This window comes from Sinocyclocheilus rhinocerous, unplaced genomic scaffold (genome assembly GCF_001515625.1).
Source record: "Sinocyclocheilus rhinocerous isolate Xijiao unplaced genomic scaffold, SAMN03320098_v1.1 scaffold329, whole genome shotgun sequence".
NCBI classification, from domain to species: Eukaryota; Metazoa; Chordata; class Actinopteri; order Cypriniformes; family Cyprinidae; genus Sinocyclocheilus; species Sinocyclocheilus rhinocerous.
In genome coordinates, this window is record NW_015652820.1 from 25,675 (window position 1) to 48,271 (window position 22,597).

The 22,597-nt window shown below is 35.4% G+C and overlaps 1 protein-coding gene across 1 annotated transcript in view; it reads left to right on the forward strand.

Annotated features, from left to right (window-relative positions):
- Positions 1-22,597, forward strand: part of LOC107715161 (GPI ethanolamine phosphate transferase 2-like) — a gene marked incomplete at its 5' end in the record, with an annotated part of 81,969 nt that overhangs the window by 22,764 nt on the left and 36,608 nt on the right. Inside the window, one exon of the mRNA XM_016521222.1 lies at positions 10,296-10,702. Coding sequence (XP_016376708.1) covers positions 10,296-10,702 — 407 coding nt within the window. The remainder of the gene's footprint in view (positions 1-10,295; positions 10,703-22,597) is intronic.

The window sequence follows — 22,597 nt, forward strand, 5'->3', positions numbered from 1 at the left end:
TGTATATATATATATATATATATATATATATATATATATATATATATATTGTGTACAATCTGATACTGTTTTTGGTGCAAGTGTTCTTGACAAACGTGATAACCAGTGAATAAAAATAAATTTCTACATATAAATAGGCTGTTGCACCTTTGAAATGCACCACAGCCTCAGATGTATAATTGACAGATGCAGATCCAGGACACAATTGGCTGTATTTCCAATTCATTCTCCAGGTAATGGGCTCTCTGAGGATCCAGGCCAATTTGACAAAAATCTGAGTTACTTCCACATGCGTGACAGTGACCCCTCACATAGCTGTGAGACAGAGGTGAAGGGAATCATGGGATTGACGTCAAGCTTCTGCGAGCTGCTCATGATTGACATTAACCTCCCTCACTGAAGGCTTATTGGAACTGCTGAAATCAGTATAAACTAGATAGGGATCGGTATCGGGCCCGATACTGAGCTGCTGTACTCGTACTCGTACTCATTAAAATGCCCCGATACCAAACGCAGATACCACACAGCATGTGATAAGTGCCATATTCAGACAAAGAAACACAGACAACAGACAGCAGAATGGAGTTATTAGAGATTAAAGATGTCTACGAAGTATATGTATGCAATGAATATAAAATATTCAGTATTAATGCCTGTATAGCTGATTTGCGCCAGCAGCGAATAAACTGTGATAATGTGAGAAATTTTGAAGGTGTCTGAATACATTTTGGTTTGAGTATCTATTTGATAAATTAAGTTAACCAACTAACATTATACATACTCTTTTGGTTTCTGTACCCAATATTTAAAAAATTTACAAATGCAATGAAAATATTGGTATCGGTACTCTGTATTGGCAAGTACCAAAAATAAAAGTATCGTATCGGGCGAGTACTGGAAAAAGTGGTATCGGTGCGTCCCTAAAACTAGAGAATGATAATAATTCTAAAAGCATTGATGATTAATACTAAGACCAATGTCAAAAGAAGCACATTTCTGACAGTAACTTTTGTGTATTCCTGTCATTTTTTTAATCCATTGGCAGGACAACCTTTAAAATTATATTAAAACTTTTTTTTTTGTTTTATTTACTATATTATCCTATGCACATTTATATTTATACATTATGAAAAACAAAACTATTTAATAATTCTTATTTAAAATTTTGTTTAGCTATTATCGTGGCACTGAAAATAATAATGGTAGTAATATATTAAACCAATGTTACAAAATCAATCTTGTTTTATGCCGAGTTCACACTGCACGATTTTCCAACTCGTCGGATCGCCGTTGTTTTCACACTGCGTGACTATCTGGGGTAGCATTCAGTTGCTGCTGTGTTCACATTGCACGATGGATCGGCGACAGGGGGCTTCACACTGCATGACTTCACAATACGAAGAATCGCCGACAGCTCTGTCTGGTCCGCAAACTACGAAAACAGGCGTGCGTCAGACCGGAGTTCTCGCAAGCAAGACTGCAATTATTTAAAAAAAAGTATATATATATCTATTAAAATACTGATATTCTGGTCTATAACTCCTCTCTGAACTTCCCTCTGTCCTGTATCTTGGTCTCTCATTGGCTGTAGGTCATCGCCGATGTGTTTTTCAGTCAGAACTCATTTCACACAGCGTGATTGTGAATCGCCGACAGTTCCAGATATTTAGCATGCCAAATATTTCACGGGCGTCGGCGATTCCCTCAGATCGCGTCTTTGATAATTCACACTGCGTGATTGTCACTCGTGTGAACGAGCACCGATTTGCCTCCGATTTCGGGCATTTGTCTGTGATTTCGCAAAACCTGTCGGCGAGTGAAAAATCGGGCTAAAATCGTGCAGTGTGAACTCGGCATTACCGGTGATTCCAGCGCTGTTTCCAGCAGATGTGGGTTGTTTCTGTATTTCATGCCCCTTGCTGTCAGGAATTCCGACACAGTGTTTAATTAGTCTGCATTAATTGCCTCCTGATCAATTAGTGCTGCTGTCATCCTTGTTAATAGAGATGTTTACTCGGCACTTCAGATGATGTTTTGATTCTTATTATAATCCAAAACTCAGAAGTTACTCTCACTCTGATAAGACCACATCTCTCAGTCCTGCATCTGGTTATAAATGTGCTCATTTGCACATTCCTAAAGTCTTTGTAACATTTCATCAAAATGTAAAAACATACTCCAAAATGAAAGAACCTTTTTTTTTTTTTGCGTTTTTCCTTTTATACTCTTGAAAATAAAGGTTATTTTTTGGCATCAATGATTCCATTAAAAACCTTTAAAGGGGTCATATGATGCTTTTTTAAAGGTCATTATTTTGTGTATTTGGTGTAACAGAATATGTTGACATGCTTTAAAGGGGTCATATGATGCGATTTCATTTTTAAGGAAAACTTGAAATCGCATCATATGACCCCTTTAACATCCATGGGATCTTTCTATTTCACAAAAAGTTCTTTATAGTGGAAAAAGGTTCTTTAGAGATTTTAAGTATTTTTCACACTAAGAAAAAAAAATGGTTCTTTTAAATATTGCTCACTGAAAGGTTCTTTGGGGATTCAAAAATTGTTCTTCTATGGCATAAGAAAGAAAGAAAGAAAGATCAATCAATCAGTCAATCAAACTATCCTTTTGAAACCTTTATTTTTAAGAGTGTAATTAATATTCACCAGTATTCACCAAATAGCTATTTAATGATTGTTATCTTATTGTTAATAAAGTCAAAAAGCCTCAAAAGTGTGGTATTCAGGAAGAGAAAAAATAAGTACATCCCATGGAAATATTTGGCATTTTTGGTCAAGCAAACATTTGATCCTCTTTGAAACAATATTAAACAAAATTGATCAACTCTGAAAAAGTACATTTATCACACCTTCATATCCATAAAATTAGAATCAGAAGAAATGAACATCTATTGATATTTATATTGAATACATTATTAAAAGAAGGCTAATTTTCCTTGTTTTGTTTGAATACATTGACTTTCATCTTCAGCACTGTTTCAAAGAGAATCAGGTGTTTTCTTGTCCAAATATGTCAAAAAGCCAACATTTTTCACGATATGTACTTATTTTTATTCAGCTCAGAATCATTCAGGTATGAAACACATACTGTACACTAGTGTTGTAGTCAAGACCACCTAAACTGAGACCAAGTCGAGACCAGCTACTGTCAGTACATCCATGACATGCTGCTGTGAGCATGTAGGAATAGGACTGCCCTCGACTAAGAATTTTTCAGGTCAACTAATTCATTTGAAGCATTGCTTCACCGGCAGAAGTAATGATTATGAATGTGTCAGGGAAAAACATTAAGGAGACTGCATTAACATTTTAATAATTCACTGATAAACAAGTGCTTTTTTTGTTTTCGGTTTAAGAGATGAACTCGGCGACACTGACTCGTCATCTCTGCAGTAGTGGACGCACCTGTATGCATGTTTCATACGGATTACATAATCTGAGAATATTTGTTTTCCATTTGAATTGGTTCATTTGAAAGTAGACATTCACTCTCTATAGATATATTTTTAATGTGTGTAAGGCAAAGATAGCTATGCACGGAGTTTCGCGCTCAAGTTCACAGACGGCAGAAAGCGCATCATGTTTGCTTTCATTATTTTACAAAAGCGCAATGTTTTTTTGTTATTGTGAGTGCACACAAATAAACTTAGAGTCTTTAAAGATTTGAAAGATGCATTACTCTTATCTGTATGACCAAAAATGAGGGATTATTTTAAGAGCAAGTGAGCACAACGGCGCCTCCATCTGTCATGCAGTGAGCGCTACTGTTCAGTTTCCACACTCCACAGACACTTGAATAGCGCACATTTCTCTAGGTTAACATTATATTGAGCGGCCATGTAAAGTTGCTAATACTTACATATTTCAGATGATAAGCCATATTTGAGGTCGATGAATGATAGGCGAGCATTTGGATGTCCTGCCTGATGTACTGTATTACCAAAGCCTTGCCGTTAACGATCTGTCCGTCACGAACAGCATGACTTCGCCTGTGGATTTTTTTTTTTCTGCGACTAATAAAATTTTGGTCGACTAACGATTAGTCGACTATAAGGGGGCAGCCCTAGTAGGAAATACTGCTGCTGCAAATATAACATATGAAATAACCCCCATATACAACATACATGAAATCACCCTGCAGCAGATCTATACAGGTGGAGCTGGGGAAGATGGAGGTTTCTGAAGCACGCTGCAACTGCTACAGCAAACACTAGCTAAGTATTTGAATGTTGAGCAGCAGCTCATTGGCTGCTGATACAAAAAGAACCAATCAGCTGCACCATGTGAATAATGATCTCATTATATCAGATTGAGTTAGAACCTATCAGCCTGCGCCATCTAGAGTTTCATGACTTTGTATTTAGAATAATAGGAGACTGTTATTAATCAAATGAAATCACTAACAGAATTCATATTTGCATTGCAGAGGTGGCACAGAAGCTGCATCTGAATTGGTGCCGTTACAACTGCATAAATATTACTGAGATTAATGTTTTAAAAATGACATTTTGAATATAGAAATATGATTGAAAAATAAAATGAATATGAATATCAAATTATCACCGCCAGTAGTTTAGGTGGCGTCAAATCACTTAATGGGTAAATCACAGAATCATTTATTCAGCCAATTTGTTCAAAGCAGCTGATTTATTTTACAAATCAGTGCTGTGTGTTGCTCGGAAAAGCACAAATGTTCTGCTATGAATTTGTTTGGAACTGTTTTCATCGCCGAAAATATTTATACAATATTAACACTATTTATTTGCCAAAATAGCAAAAATAAATAAATAAATGCATAAATTGTGTCAGAAATGTAATTCACTTAATATTAAATTCTTGTTTGTTGAACGTTTGTGTAAAATCAATATCACATTTTGTAATTATGCTCATATTTTTGAAAACAGCTCTCTTGCTCTTGTGATATTAATTTGATATGAAAACAGGTCTCATACAAGTACTTTTTGCTGTCAAATCTTGAATTTTTTGGGGCATTTGTATTCATTTTGCTCAATTTTTGACAGAATTCCCTATTAAATTCTGACCAGGCACAAGAGTATCAAAATAAATAAAATTATAAATAAGTTATTGACGGTCTCAAGTACTACAACAACACTACTGTGCACTTTCACATCAATTCCTGACGGATAAAAGTATTTTATTTTTCCTAAATGAATATTCTGTTCTACTCGCATTACAGAAGTAAAATGGGCTGTAAATGCTGTTTCATGTTGATCTCAAAAAAGTACAGCTGCAAAAACAGGCTGTTTAATTGTACTAGTCAGAGAGAGGGTGGAAAATACTCATGAAAAACTCATTTACAGTGCAGAAAGCGTAACATTGTAAGTGGACTTAAGGGAAAACATAAAATACTGTATGATATGTCCACTTTAAAGAAACAAACGGGCTGTTTAGTTACACATGAGCTGCTGGTCAGGCCCACACACAGCCTGTCGTCAGAGGGAATTTCTGTCTGTTTCTGCATTAGCATATAGATTAGCGTGCGTGGCCCCGTTAGCTCAGCGCTTGCTCCTGCAATGATGAAACCATTGGAGACCTGAGCATGCAGCCTAGAAAACAAACTCATGATGCTTTTGTGCTGCTTTTGGTCCAGACTCTCGTGGATCCAAATATTCCCTTCGATGGGACCAACAATATGAAAAAGTGAAAAGTAAAGAGAGACGGTTTACTTAGAAATGAGAAGCGAGAACGAGTTCATCCCAGACGGTGTTTACACAAACACAAGTTGCTTACACAATCCATTTCCTCCGCCGGTTGACTTCCGCCCAGGTGTTGCCCCAGGTGATGAATGGGAGGCATTTGTTGCGGTGGCGAGGCCTTGTCACACCGGTGAGATGTGACCGGTCCCATTGGTAAGTAACACACATCAAGGCTGCACATGGTCGTATTCATCATGACCAGGGACACGCACAACCAGTCACAGAGCGACCAATTAGTATTGTGTTATCAGCGCAGCTGAGATGCTGTTTATCGCTTAGAAATACTGTCTGTTGTTTGAACTGAGGAAGAGCAGCACATTTAACATCAGTAATGTGAGGGAAACTGAATTTTCACTGGAAGTAAAGTAGAGTGGGATTAAATTAGCGTGTTGAAAAACAAAAACGATAATTATAACTGTATATTTTTCCCTTGATAAAATGATAACATGTTCTATAAACGTCCGATGTAATGTTTATGTGCCAAAAGTGGAAAGACCGTTAACAGTGCCACACCAAAGTCCCTTTCAAGGAAAGTCTGTTCCATTGGCGGCCATATTTGCAACGCCTCCGGGCAGCTCAAACAAGACCAAGTCCTATCTAAATGAATGGGGGAATCCTGAAATCTCAAAAACTGCTTGCTGAACTCACAATTACATTACATATTTCAAATCAGCAACAGAATCTGAAATGAACTGCCCCATGAATGTTGTTTCTTATGCTGAAATAGCGTTTAAAAGGCTTATTTTTCAGGCTAGACCAGCCAATGCACATGCGCAGTCAACACGCTTATGACTGCGCCTACGCAATTGCTGGTCTAGCCTCAGGTTTCTATGGGAACCGGAGCTTCTAATGGCTGCTGCAGTGACGCAATGACTTTACCAATCAGCGATTGGCTCTTTCATTTAGAAGGTGGGACTATTTTGCTATATTGTGCGTTGCAGTTTCTCCCATTCATAAGTATAGGAGTGAACCGTCTTTGTATTTCTATAGTCTTTGGCCACACGGACCAATTATCGGCTCGGCTCAAACAGCAGCGTGGTGTGAGCAGATGCTTTTACTTGCTGATCGGTCTCAAACACACGACCAGCGCTGTGAGATCCAGTGAGAAGTGCTTGAATTCAATGAAGAACACATGGAAATGTCTTGGTTATTTAGTTTAAAGCCAGATGAAACGGCACGAGAATCACTGTGCCATGAACAATCCTGTTAAGAAGGCTTTTCCGTGGATTTACTGTAGTAACACTAGCTTCACCATGGTATTGCGGCAGAAATGTGGGATATACATATTATATTATTAATGTAGACATATTAAATGTTTTAAGAAGTTATGATTGTTATCAAGCTATAACATTTGTGCATATATTTATACTAAATGTATTTACACTCTTAAAAATAAAGGTGCTTAAAAGGTTCTTCACAGCGATGCCATAGAAGAACCATTTTTGTTTCCACAAAGAACCATTCAGTCAAAGGTTCTTTAAAGAACCATCTCTTTCTTATCTTTTTATAATCTGAAGAACCTTCTTTCGCCACAAATAACCTTTTGTGAAACAGAAAGGTTCTTCAGATGTTAAAGGTTCTTTATGGAACCATTTAGACAAAAAAGTTATTCGATGGCATTTTGAAGCACCTTTATTTTTAAGAGTGCAGGGTACTGTTTTTCATATAGAAACCATATAGTTACATTTTACTACAGTAGTGAGGTGCTATGTGGTTAGGGCTGCACGATAAATCGAAATCGCGATTCAACAGAAACTGCGATTGTCATGCGTATCTTTCAGTGAAGCACGGTTCTGTGATCAGCAGTAAATCTCCATCCAAAGGTGGTTTTACCTTTGGTTATCATAATCAGATTTTGGGATACTATAGATGGCCAATGGTTAATTTGAATAAAAGTAGAGTCCCAACTCAGTCAGAATATTAAAATGTTACCCTGTATATATGTTACTGTTTTTGTTAATGAACATAAATTTACATCTGCATCATGCCATCAAAGTCAGGGAACACAAATCTGTTTTATGATTTGAAACAATATCACACAGAACATGCAGAAACTAATGTGTTTTGAATATTGTACCTCAGGTTTGTGAAATGTTCACCTGTGTGGCAAGTGTCTGTCATGTTCTGACCAAAAAAAAAAAGTAGTTTAAAACCATAATTAACTGATTTCTGCAACTTTCACTCAGGAGAAGAAATTTGCCTTTAAAGAAATAAAGATTTAACATTCATTGTGATGATATCGATATCAACTGATAAGAAAAAATTAATCATGATAATTTCTTCCATATCACCCGCAGCCCTAGGTGGGACTTTTTTTTATCATCAGGACATGATATGAGCAAGTGTTATTTTAGTATTACATATATACTTTTATAATATTTATTAATATTTTAAGTTAGCTTTTTAAAATTTCAGTAATAATTTTTTTATTTTAGTTTACATTTAATTTTTGTGTTCCTTTTATATATTTCTATATGTTATTATTTTGTTTTTATTTCAGTTTTAGTTCAGATTTAGTTTTTTATTTTTTATTTCCATTTAGTCATTTTAGTGCTTCAACTGCACACTTATTTCAGTTAATTGCCAAGGCAACATTATAATTGTCAGGATTATATTTTATTTTATTTCAGCATATTTAAATTAACAAACAAACATTTTTTTAGTAGTTGCAGCTTAAGTTTATGATAGCTCTGATATGATCCTTTGATGTTATATGATATGATATTTAGTGTACTGTAAAAAGTTACTAGTAATATAATGAATACAATATAATTAGGCCTAATAGAATAATATTTTAATGTATATTTATATATCTATAAATGTAATCTTTAATATGTATTCTAATTTCTACTTGCATTGTATTATAATGTATTATTTTTATTTATTTTATTTTATTACTTTATGTATATTATATTAGGCTTGTTTCTTTATTAAAAATGTTTTTTATTATGTATGTTCTTATATATTCTATTATTTATATTTTTATAAGTAATATATATTTTTACGTAATATGTAATATTTTGCATATATGTTACATATGTGACATATTAGTAGAAATGCAATATTATTTATTTATTTATTTATATTATTCTTTTTAAACGTGTCTTCTAGTAAAAATTCTAAAAATCCTTGAAGCATGATACATTTAATGAATAAGATATTATGAAGCTGTTTTACTTTGTTTTATATTTATTAGCTGTGTGTGTGTGTGTGTGTGTATGTGTGTCTCATTGCACTGGCAGATATTGTTACTTGATTTTAATTTGATTGCACAGAGTGAAAAAATCTGCCACTGCAGTATGACTAAATACACCCTAACAACCATATAGCAGTGATCTGTTTTCCACCCACACTACTGTAACATCATGCGAACACCAATGATATTTTGTTCACAAAAATATAGTTGGTTAATAATATTTTCACCCCGTGTGGCTGCGATTAGAAGGAAAGAAAATTAGTTTCAGATGCAAAAGATTGTGATTACACTTTGATGAAAGATGATGAAAACAAACATTTGTGTCTCCAGAATAACAGGCACTGATGAATCATTTGTAACGAGACCAGAGACATGTATTACGATGGGATGCAGTTGTGTGTGATTTCCTAGAGAAACGAGTGTGTGTGTGTGTGTGTGTGTGTGTGGCTGTTAGCACTTTCCCTTTGAGTCAACACTGCTCTGCTCCCTGCAGCCCTGCACTTACACACTGTGGGAAACAGTCACAACATGCTCTCTCACCTGTGTGTGTGTGTGTGTGTGTGTTTGTCTGTTAGCTCAGGGCTCTACACATCAAAGTGCTGTCTGTAGAGTTGTTTTACAGTGTTGGACACCGGTGACTTTGGTGTCAGCTGCGTTTTACTGTCACACACTGTCAGATGTTTCAGTTATTTGTGGTTTTTGCCCTTTTCAACTCTCACCGCTTCACCTTTTCCGCTCCATTTCTCTCTCTATGCTTCACATCTGACTGCGTGTATTGATTTTTTAGTGCGTTTTTGGGCAAACTTTTGTCTGCATGGAAGATGCCATACTGGATGTGTTGCTGAAAAGATTGATATATTTGGTGCTAATGTATTTCAACAGCATAAAACTGCGTAAAAACTTTGTTGCATGTATCATAATTGTGTTTATCTTTTGTTTCTCAGTAGATTTCTGTTTCAAATAAATGCTGTATTTGAGCTTTCTATTCATCAATGGATCCTAGAAAAAGAAATGCAGCATTGTTTTTCTCAAAAACATAAAGCAGCATAACAGTTTTCAACATTGATTATGATAAGAAAGCTTTTTTTGAGCTGCAAATCTGCATATTAGAATGATTTCTGAAGGATCATGTGACACTGAAGACTGGAGGAATGATGCTGAGAATTCAGCTTTGACTCACAGGAATAAATTGACTATTTTGTGTGATATTCAGAGTTGCTGTCTGTGTAAAGCTCCAAATCATTCACTTATGATATGAGGCTCTATTTCAGTTAGTATGCTGCCTTAGAAGGTGGCTGCCGATGTAGTAAACAGACTCAGTTTGAAACAAGAATGATATATAACCTCTCTCTCTCATTCTAGGGTTCTGACTGGACTCTGTCGGAGTTGGACGCTCTGTTGCTGATCGGTACAGTGGGTCACACCCTCAGTTTGGCTTCCAGCAGCTTCATAGAGGAGGAACACCAGACCTGGTACTTCCTGCTCAACACGCTGTGCCTGGCCGTCTTCCAGGACGTCTGCAGGAAGTACTTCAGGGAACAGAGGCATCGAGATGAAGAAGAGGACGAGGGGCCCTTGCTTCCCACCGGTGCCGAGGAAGGACCGTCATTCTCCCCGGCGGTGGAGCTGGGAATGAGTCCGGGCTCGGAGAAATGGCTGGCGCTGGCGACCCCGCTGCTGACCTTGACCTGCTGTCGCCTGCTGAGGTCACTGAACCAGACCGGAGTGCAGTGGGCACACCTGCCTGACTTTGGACACTGGCTCAACAGGTAAGAACACGGAGATATCACATTTGGTTTTGGGTCCTTATGTGGAGCCTGTTGACTAACTATAATTATGACAAAATATATGACTATTTATTATTTATATTAGGTAATATTTAATAATAATTAATTAAAATAAATAATTTTGGTCTAATAATTTATATTTATTAATTTTTATTTCATTATAATTTTTTTATTAAACCTTATAATATTTATTAAAACTTTAGTTTTTCCCCTCCACAATAGCGTTATATTTCAAGTATATTTTGATGGAAATAAGGTTGCTGATATCAGAACTTTAGATTCCAGTGAAAGTTTACCATTTTTAATGCTAGTTGCAACAGAAACTAATACTAGGCTAACTAATATAAGTAAAAAAGTCCTCAAACAATTACTGAAGACAAGTTAACAGTCAGTAATACAATAAAAGCAAATTGCAAACAATAAAACAAATGCGACAGAAAAAGATATAAATGAACAATGCTTTTAGTTTTTCATGTAAGTCTATTTAGATAATACTATTCTACAGAAATGGAACAATCAAATGTAAAATAAAACATTTGATTCTTATTAAAGCTACAAAGTAATGCAGTCAAGAGCAGTGGTAGATTTTCTCATTTTCTTTTGTTTTATTTGATTTACATTTATATGGAAGCTCGTTTCCATCATGGGATAAAAAAAATAAAAAAGTAAATGCGACTTTTTATCTTACATTTCTCACTTTTTTCTCACAGTTTGAGGTAAGTCTTATCTTTGACTTTTTTTCTCACAATTATGGGAAAAAAGTCTGAATTATGAGATATAAACTCTTTTATTCCATGTTGAAAAAAAAAACAGAATTGCGAGATACAAACTCAGAATTCTTAGGAAGAAAGTCAGAATTGCAAGATATAAAATAATCTCTGAATTGTGAGAAAAAAAGTTTATTATTTATATTTTGCAATTCTGACTTTTTTTCTCGGAATTGCAATTTTATATCACACAGAAGCCTCCTGGGGAGCAGCGTACTTCTAAATATCAAGCACGTCCTTCAGTAGACTACATTTTACAGTAGCCATGTTTCATTTGACTGATTTGTATGTTAAGTTTAGACTTTTTAAGGAGGAGCAAAAGCTCACCGCTATTAAGGAAAAGAAACAGAATGTGGCACATGAATGGTTTTATCCTGATTATTGTGTTTTCATAATTGTGGAAACTAAAATTCAATGAATCGCACAGTCCTACTAACTAGAACTGTTCAGTCATTTTTGAGGATGTGCTGCTCTGCTCTGAACCATAGTGAGACGTCTGACTGTCTGCATAGGGAGTTAATGGTGCATTCACACTGACAGCGATTAAATCATTGCAGGTTGTCGGGTCGCTGCACTGTTGGGTGCTTGTAGGCATTTCAACTCGACTGCAGTATTCAGCCGTGTCTGGCAGCAGATCTCTGCACAACTTTGTCATATCATACAGTCTCTTTCGCTCAAGTCGACAACTCTCATTGAAAATGAATCATATCAGTCTGTGGTAATGCTGCGAATCGCTTCCATTGTGAATATTGTTAAAATATATTTGACATATTTACATAATTATTGTTATTATGTATTATTTACTATACACTATATAGTATCTACATTATATATATATATATATATATATATATATATATGTATGTATATGTATATATATAAATATTATATATAAAATTGCATGTATGTATTCTATTTAGCAACAATATAATTTTTTTATTAATTTGAAAAATAATTTATCATTTATCTTTCATCTTATCTTTTATTTATCTTACTTTGCTCTTTTGTGACAATTTTGATGCATTATTTATTTATTGCTGTTTCTTTTGTTAATTCTTCCATTAATTTGTGTATTCTTTTGTTTGTTTGCTCAGTTGTTTTTTGTTTGTTCTTTCTTTTCTTTGGTTATTTTCTCATTTGTTTGCACTTGTTTTTCTTAGTTTGGCCATTTTTTTGTTCATTCTTGTTCTGTTGATAATTGTTATTCTTGTTCTTTTGTCACTCTGTTTCTTGTTCAGTTTATTCTTTCATTAGTTGGTTGGTTCTTTTGTTCTTTTGTTTGTTTGTTCAGTTGTTTATTGGTTTGTTCTCTTTTATGTTTGCTTTCTCTTACATTAGTCTATCCATTATTTTGTTCTTAATTTCTCTCTCTGTTTGTTTGTTTGTTTTGCTGTTCATTCTTTCTTTTGTTCATTCTTCCAATCATTTATGTATTATTTTGTTTGTTTGCTCAGTTGTTTGTTTGTTTGTTCTTTTCTTTGGTTGCTTTCTCATTTGTTTGCACTTTGTTTTCTTTGTTTGTACTTTCTCTTACATTAGTTTATCCATTATTTTGTTCATAATTTCTCTCTATGTATGTATGTTTGTTTCTGCTTTTATTCATCGTTTTACTCATTATTTATTTGATCTTGTCTGGTTCATTCATTTGCTCGTTCTGTCTTTAGACCAATATTTTCCATATCTGCTTCTTCTCCAAAGCCAGATATGGAGCCCATGCCACAGGTTTGTTGACAATAACCAAGTCACGATGTCAAATCTGTGAAATATGCACCATATTTTGTTTGACTAAAGATAATCAGTGAATATCGAGTGCTCTGGTCTGTTCCTCAAACAAGACTATCATATGACTTCAGAAGACTCGGACTACAGTCAGACAGCAAGCAATTAATGTTCACAACCTCTGAATCTCACGGTCTCTTTGGTTTTATATCTGAGAGAAGGACTCTGGACTTTCCTGGGCTCATATTCAGACTGCCTGCAGACTTTTTGGCTAATGAAAAGATCGTTTTATGAAAAGAGGACTAATTGCTACATTGCAAAGAAGTTTTAATGTATTCGTCCCTTTTATTAAGCATTTTAATTAGTTGGCATTTTAATAATTATTCTGGCTCTTTTCGAGATTTTTTTGTCACACCGCAGGACTGTTTAAGTATCTGCAAAACTGATTAAAAAATGATAAAATCATAATGATGACTAAACTATTTTGCATATAACAGTTCTGTTTGGGAACATGTTATTTGTCAGCTAACCAAACACGATCTTGCAGTTTGTTTGATAAATATCCCCTAAACTTCCAGCGTCTAAACACACTTCACCCCGGGCGATTAACTTTGTTCTCTCCTGTGTGTTATGATCTGTGCGTCTCTGGAAGCGGCACACACACGAACACACACTTACAGACAGATGGTACAGCGCTAGCCCGTGCCAGTGTTATTCTACCCTATTAGTCAGTATCCAACCAGTCAGCCAATCAAAACCCAGCTTGGTCTCACACAAAGAGCCTCAAGAGTAAATCAACAGACAGAATTTGCCAACAATCCTAAGAAACTTCATTCCCCATTTTTTTGCTCTCAATTTAGTAACATTATCCCTTTGTAAATTTATATATTGGTTATTGGTTATTTCCGAACATTCATTTTGCCATTAATTGTAATAATCAAAAATTGCGATTTTTGTTTGCACAAGGAGTCTGAGAACAGCCAGTGCTCCATAAAGAGATCTGATCTCATCATCATCCAGTCTGTGTGGAATGACATGAAGAAACAGAACAAACTGAGACAGACTAAATCCAGAAGAACTGTGGCAACATCTCCAAGACGCTTCAAGAAACCTACCTGCGAAGCTACAGTGCTGTTAAAAGTTTTAGGCACTTGTGTAAAAATTCTGTAAAATGGGGATTCATGTCATTCCAGACAGACTGGATGATGATCAGATCAGATCAGATCTCTGTGTGGAGCTCTGGCTGTTGTCAGACAAAAATCTCACTGGATTATTACAATTAATGGCAAAATGAATATTTGGACATGTAAACTGATATTTCCTACTGATACACTACAGCAAAAGATAGAAATAACTGACTAAAAACCATTTTTTAGCTGGTGAAGATACTAGTGTTCTAATAATTTTGGCCACCACTGTATGTATACACATCATGTTTATTAATGAATTTAATGATTAAAAGATTTTTTTTTTTTTAAATATTGAATATAGAAATATTAAATGGTTTAAAGAACTGAAAAGATACTTTAAAAATGAAACTAAATCCGCCAGCAGGCGGTGTATGTATACTGCATGTATACTGCTCTTTTGTTAATTTTTTCTAATTTTCTAACCAAGACTGCATTTATTTGATAAAAAATACAGTAAAAACAGGTAAAATTGTAAAATATTATTACAATTAAAAATAAAAACAGGCCGTAACAACAGTAGTGCATATAACATGAGGGTGCCTAAAAGATGTTCGCTTTTATCTGAAATATTCCTTTAACAGCAGCATAGAAATCAATATTAGTTTCATACATATAAACATGATACACTCATATCCACAGAATAGAATACGGTGCTCTTTCAGTCTGTATCTGAAGTGTTTATAGAGGTGGGTCACACAAGCTATACGTTCGCAGGGCTTTACATTGATGTGTCTTCTTAGATGAGATCGTGGATCGATAGCTCCCGTCTCTTAAGTGCATCACCTGCCGTCCACATCTAAAAAGCCTTCAATGCCACACATAAAGACTTTCCTCTCTATCTCTCTCCCTCTCTTTTGCCCACCAGCCAGCTCTGATGAAGAATAATTATTGCGGTCGTAGTAAATCTCTGCATTCATACAGGAGAGATGGACATGTGCCAGCATCTCTGGAGAGCGTGATTTCCTGTCCTTGTGGTTTGAAGCGTCCATCGGTGGACTTCTCATTACATATATGGAGCTTATTATTATACGTGCTGCAATGAATCTCAGCGTAGATGGCTTTTATTATGATTATGTTTAAAGCACACAGCATGAGAGCGAGTGAACTGATGCGGGAACCGTCTGAGATAATTGAATTGCGTTTAAAAGAATAGTTCATCCAAAATAAAATACAAAAAGACATCTTTTACTCACCCTCATGTCTTTGCAAACCTCATAAATCACTTTCTTTAATAAAATGCTGAAGAAGAAATTCTGCTGAAGGATAAAGCTGCTCTTTTCCATACTAATGTAACCTCTCGAATCTCGAAATCTAACATGACACCTTTTTTGGTAAACTATTCCTAAAAGTATGCAGTTTGTGTAAGTTTAACTTTGTTTTTAAAAGTTATTGATTTGGAATTTGGAATATTGAAAGAAAAGTTTTGAGTAGTTTTTTAAATTTTGAACGCTTTGATCTTTTTATTCCAGTTTAAATTTTTTTAGATGTGTGTTTCTGTGTTTGGGATTTGGCGGCTCGTATTATTGTTTTAGTGTGCACTAATTAATATTTCATTATACGGCTGAAACGGGCCCTACGGGAACAATCTGCATTATCTCTGCGAGAAACGCTCGCTCCTTTTCCCTTCCGCTTAGATCTGTTACTAATGCAAATAGAGCACAGCTGTGAACAACACTTCATCTGAAGGTTGTAAATGATCGTTTGCCTTGTTTTTAATGAGGATTTTATACCATCTACACTGCCATTCAAACGTTTGCGTTCAGTAAAAATGCTTTTATTTATCAACGACACATTCAATTGATCAAAAGTGACAGTAAAGACATGTATAATGTTACAAAAGATTTCAAATAAATGCTGTTCTTTTGAGCTTTCTATTCACTAAAGAATCCTAAAAATCAGTGCTTTTACAAAAATGTTAAGAAGCACAACTCGTTTCAACACTGATAATAATAATACATATTTCTTAAGCTGCAAATCATCATATTAGAGTGATTTCTGAAGGATCATGTGACACTGAAGACCCGAGTAATCACAGAAATAAATTACATTTTAAAATATATTCAAATAGAAAACTGTTATTTTCATTTGTAGTCATATTTCACATTATCAGTGTTTGTACTTTGTTTTTGATTTAATAAATCCAGTACTAGTGAGCATAAGAGAGTTTTAAATGGTAGTTTTGGTTCACATTTATGAGATTTTCATCTGTTCTTTTTGCGCTTTGTTGATTTGATATTAACTCTGAACTCATTTTTGCTTTATTTTAGATTCATGCATTTAAAAACAGCAGCTTCATTCTAGTTTTTCTCTGCACTTTGACTCAAAAAGTCTGTAGTGAATGGTCACAAACTCCTCTTTCGTTGTGCAAAGGGCTGTTTTATTATTCACCCAAAAAGCATGCATGAATGCACACTTGGAAAATAGAAAGCCAGAAATAGTATACAATCAGTGCACCGGATTTGAGAACTCTTATCATTTGATGGCAAAGATGAATATTTTAAGTGCGGCCGATTTGCACAAAAACACTTTTACTTGCTTCTTATGAAAGATTTTAATAGTCAAACTTCATAATTCATACAACACAGTTGACACTTGAGCCGAACTTTAGACTTAAGAACGGTTGCACAAATAAAGTAATTATCCTCTCTTTCGCTGGCTCTGTTCATTTGCTCAGATTGACAGGTCTGTTATTGTCCTGCGCTGACCCTCTCTGGTATTACCCGGCTTTACTCTGACAGAACACAGCTTTCTCATTTCTGCGATATGTCAGCGCTATTGTTTGAAGAGTCTAATTGGATGGGCGTTGCGTAGTATTCATTCAGAAGTTCTGCTGAGTAAACGTTTGCTGTCGTAAATGAGACGAGGTTTGTGTCTGAATTGACAGGTCTGGACACTGGTTCCTATATGCTGCTGTGGTCAACAAAGCCTGATTGTTGCAATTTGGGGTTTTTGTGTATGTATATGCGTTATAGGGCTGTGTAGGTGAGAACACCCCACTTCTAAGGTTGAAGGAGGGGAGAAATGAGCAGAATAAATGGATTGGGGTGGGAATGAGAGACTAATCTTGAGACTAGTCTTGAGGGCGAACATCCTATAGTGCCTACATAGACAGCTGCCTTTTAAGAGTAATGTGCTGACTGAAAAGGAAGCTAAGCTAAACAACATGATATTCTAATAAGTAAAAAATTTACACTATCATCAAATGTTTTTTAAGAAATGCGCTTAATCTTGTAATTCAGCAAGGATGCGTTACATTGATCAGTAAGTTTAAAGATAAGTTTAAAATGACTAAAACTAAAATTGAAATAAACATATTGTCACGACACACACACGAGGATAACCGGAACTAAGGAGCGAGGAGACGAGGAATATACGAAACAGTCTTTAATCCATGGAACACAGGGTACATAAACACATGAGACAGCAGGAAACACACCCACGTAACGAGTAGACCAGACAAAAGGGAAACTGAACAGGCAGGAACTTAAATACAAGGGTAATTAATAGAACACAGCTGAACGGAATCATAATTAAACTAAACAAGGACAGGAAAATGACCAAATAAGGAAACACAGAAAGACACATGAGGAGCAAAACACACACAAAATACGGACCAGACTCTGACATAACTCCCCCGTCCCGCGCCGTACAACATCCAATGGGGGGGGTTGCTCTGGAGTGCGGGCGGCGCCCGTTCCGGGATCCATGGCGGATCTGGCAGTTTGGGGCACCATGGTGAATCTGGCAGCTCTGGGCGCCATGGCGGATCTGGCAGTTCGGGGCGCCATGGTGGAGCAGGAGACTCGGGAGGCCATGGCGGAGCAGGGAGCTCGGGGGAGCCATGGCAGAGCAGGTAGTTCAGGAGGCCATGGCAAAGCAGCCTCCGAGGCCGCGGCCCCAGCCCCCGCCTCGGCCTCTACGGCTGGAGCCCTACTACCCACCCCCCAAAAATTACTTGGGGACGCTTACGGGTTCCAAGGCCCTCCGTGGGCCATGACAGGGGACTGGAGCCCTCCCTGGGCTTAACTGGGGATCCGAAGCCCTCCCTGGGCTTAACTGAGGATCCGGAGCCCTCCCTGGGCTTAACTGGGGATCCGGAGCCCTCCCTGGGCTTAACTGGGGATCTGGAGCCCTCCCTGGGCTTAACTGGGGATCTGGAGCCCTCCCTGGGCTTAACTGGGGAACAGGAGCCCTCCCCTGGGCTCGACGGGGAATCAGGAGCCCTCCGTGAGCTATACTCGGGAACAGTAGCCCTCCGTGGGCTATACTTGGGAGCAGGAGCCCTCACTGGGCTATACTCGGGAGCAGGAGCCCTCACTGGAGCGAGCTCTGGGGCTGGAGCCGACACTGGAGCGAGCTCTGGGGCTGAAGCCGACACTGGAGCGAGCTCCGGGGCTGGAGCTGACACTGGAGCGAGCTTTTACATTAAAAAATGTAAAAGCACATAACAAAATTAGTAAAAATGTTAACTAATATCAAAATGAAAAGTGAAAATATAAACAAAAACTAATTTAAAATATTAATGAATACTATAATAATATTTAAATATTTAAAATACATTTAAATAGAAAACTGTTATTTTAAATGGTAATAGTATTTCACAACATTACTGTTTTTAAAGTATTTTTGATCAAATAAATGCATCCTTGGTGAGCATGAGACAAAATACATTAAAAAAAAAATCATAAAAACATGAAAATAAAATATTTTGAACAGTTATGTGACAAAATTATTGGATAAAATAATCATTATTTACGTAAATCTATTTTTGGTGTCGAATGTCATAAATAATTTATTTTACTTTGTCCTACATTTTGATTTCTATTTCTTTGACTTGTTGCAATGTATTCTGGGATCCTTCTTCTCAATGCTGCCTTACTGTATTTCTTATTCTGGTGACTTTTTTAAGCAGCCATTTGCATCAAGAACGCACTTGTGTTTCCTGTAGCTCACTGGGTTTTGGATCTAAGCTTCATATTGAGGAATTTTTTCACTCATACATACTTTCCGGAGCAATCTGAGACTATCATACATGCCCTTGCACTTATTTTGAAACCCGACCCTGAAATGTGCACTTATGCGCACACAGGTGTGTGTGTGTGTGTGTGTGTGTGTGTGAAATGCATTAGTATTCTTCTGGCTGTCTCGGAGCAGATATATGGGGAGCAGAGAGACGCTCAGGGTCACCGGCATCGGGATGAAAATTTCTCTCTCCGACTGCGTTATCAGTCTTTTTTTCCTTTACTTCCTTTCTTGCGTGCTCTGTCAGCACCCTCTCTACCTCATTCTTTCTATCTATCTCTCTCAGTCCCACTCTCTCACTGTCTGCTCCCTCCTCTCACCCAAATAATTGGTCCTAAGTATATTCTGAATATACCAAACAAAATCAGCACTAGTGTTGTGTAACATATCATGTTTATTTCATTCAAGTGCTGTTTTTGGGACAAAGCCGTCTTTAACTACATGTTGTTTTGTGGAGAATCAGACAGTAATTGTAATCAGTGAACTGATTAGTAACCCTGGAGTTTGAGTCTTTTTGAGAAAATTTTTTTAACATCTCAAATCATTTGATTCAATTCTCAGTTCATTTTGACTTGTTAAAGGGGTCATATGATGCGATTTCAATTTTTCCTTTCTCTTTGGAGTGTTACAAGCTCTTGGTGCATAAAGAAGATCTGTAAAGTTGCAAACACTAAAGTCTCAAAACCAAAGAGATATTCTTTATAAAAGTTAAGAGTTAACCACGCCTACCTCTTTTTAGCAACATCATATGACCCCTTTAAACTGATTTACACTAAAATAAAGAAAGTATTTTGTTATGGTAGTCTGTCCAAAACAAAAGTTTCGGAAAAATGCAGATGCTCAAGAACCATTGTTGAAGTTGAATGCAGTGTTTGTTGTATGTATGTGTTGCTGAAATAAACTATAAATATTAAAACCTTTAACTTAAAAAATTTAAATAAAGAATGATGGTTACGACAAATTATGATTACAACTAAAACAGAAAAAAAATGTATAGAAATATTAGAAAAAAACTAACTACAATTAAAATGAAAACGGAAAATACAAAAACAGTAGCTAAATCAAAATGTTATTAAATACTAATACATAATAAATAAGTTTAAAATCACTAAAAATAATGAAATAAAAAAATACTTTAAATCTAAATAATAAAAATGACACACAATAAAATAACTAAAACTTTAAAATTAAAATGAAAACTGAAAATATGAAGACAAAAGCTAATTCCAAAAATTAAGAAATGCTATAATATGTAAATTAGAAATAAGTTTAAAATGACTAAAACTGAAATAAATATAAATTACATTTATTTTAAAAGTGCATTATAAAAAATGAATAATTAAAATAACAATAAAATGGCAAAAACAGTACATCAACTAAAACTTTCAAATTTAAAATGAAATCTGAAAATATAACGACAAAAACGATATATTAATAAATACTGTAACAATATATAATGAATAATAAAAAACACTGGTTGAAGTTTGTGAAAATTATTCAGTTTAAATTATTTATTTATTTATTTATTTAAACAGCTTATGAATAAGAATATACATTGATACGTTGACACTGATTGATTTTGAATAGTGTGTAAATATTTGCTAATGCAAGTTTTATAGAAACCTAATGAGCCATATAGAGCATTCCAAAGAGTCACTTAAAATAGGTTAGGATATTAGGATATTAAAACAGTTAGGATATTACCTTTAGAAGTCAGTCTGTACGCCCGCCCGCCCGTACTGCTGACACACACACACACACACACACACACACACACACCTTTTGGCCTGGCCCACACCTGATTACCTTAGATGAGAGGAGCACTCCAGCTGCATTCTAAACACTCACTCACACACACACACACACACACACACACACACACACACACACATGCTGCGGCTCTGTTTCTCTGCCTCCTGAATTCAGATGGACTGATACATCTGACATTATTTGAGATTTTTAACATTTATATCAATAATTAGACCTGTTTCCTCCCTCTTGTGTCAGTCCCAAAATCAGTTTTTGTGAGTTTTGTAAATATTGTTAATTATAATCTAGAAAAGTGTAATTTTGTGTTTAGAAATGCTTTCTATTTCTGTGACATTGTGGTTGGAACAACAGTATACTAACTATGACAATGATATCAGGTAGCCTACTGATTGTGTGATTTATTTAATGTTAAAATGGTTTATTGTGAGTTAAATTAAGTTTGTTAGACGTCCAACTAAAATGTTTCAGAAAAAAAACATTCCATGAAGGATGTGTAAATAAAGTTTTTGTTAATGTTGCTGGAAGAACATTTGTTCATGACTTTGAGAGAGCCTTGCCTCAACATTAGCCAAAGTTCTGATAACATTCTCTTTTTATATTTGATAGTTTTTATATTATGTTTGGATGGGTAATCAATAGTATTTTATTGTGCCATCTTTTTTTTATGCTTTGTGGGGATTTATCATTTGCAATGTCGGTTTGAGCATTTGATTTATGATTTGAGCATTGAATTACAGATTTATTTATTACATGTTTATACTAGGTTGATAATGAAAATTATCAAATACAAATGATTTTTAATTAGGTTTTTGATACAGTTCATGCTTCCCTGAATGAGGAAAAGAAATTGCATTTAAGTATTTGATTTCTCATTTGAGAAGCCGTTTTGAGAGTTTGATTTTTTTTATTTGATCATTTGAGCATTTGATTTCTCATTTGAGCAGCTGTTTTGAGAGTTAGATTTTTTTATTTGATCTTTTTAAGCATTTTATTTTAATTTTGTAAGGAAAAAACTTCCATAGAGAAGTTCATTCCATCATTAAATATGTTAAGTACACAGTCTTGAAACTTTGTCTTTTTTTCTCTTATTTTATTTAATTTATATTAATATTATTAATGTGAAGTAATAATTAATATAATATTTCTGACTTTGGATTGAGTAGCAATTATAAATAAACAAAACGACAAACATAGTATTTGTTTTTTGAGTGTTCAATCTTCTACCGTGTTTTTTTGCATTTGTCCTTGCAGACTTTGGCTAATCAGGTCCATCTAACGTAGGAACTTTGACTCCATGATGCATTTTATTTACTTAAATGTGATTGTTTATCATTAATCTCAGTGCCAAGACAGAGTAGTTGTGGATTTCCAAGTTCCCAAGTCACATATTCTATTGCAACTTGATGTTC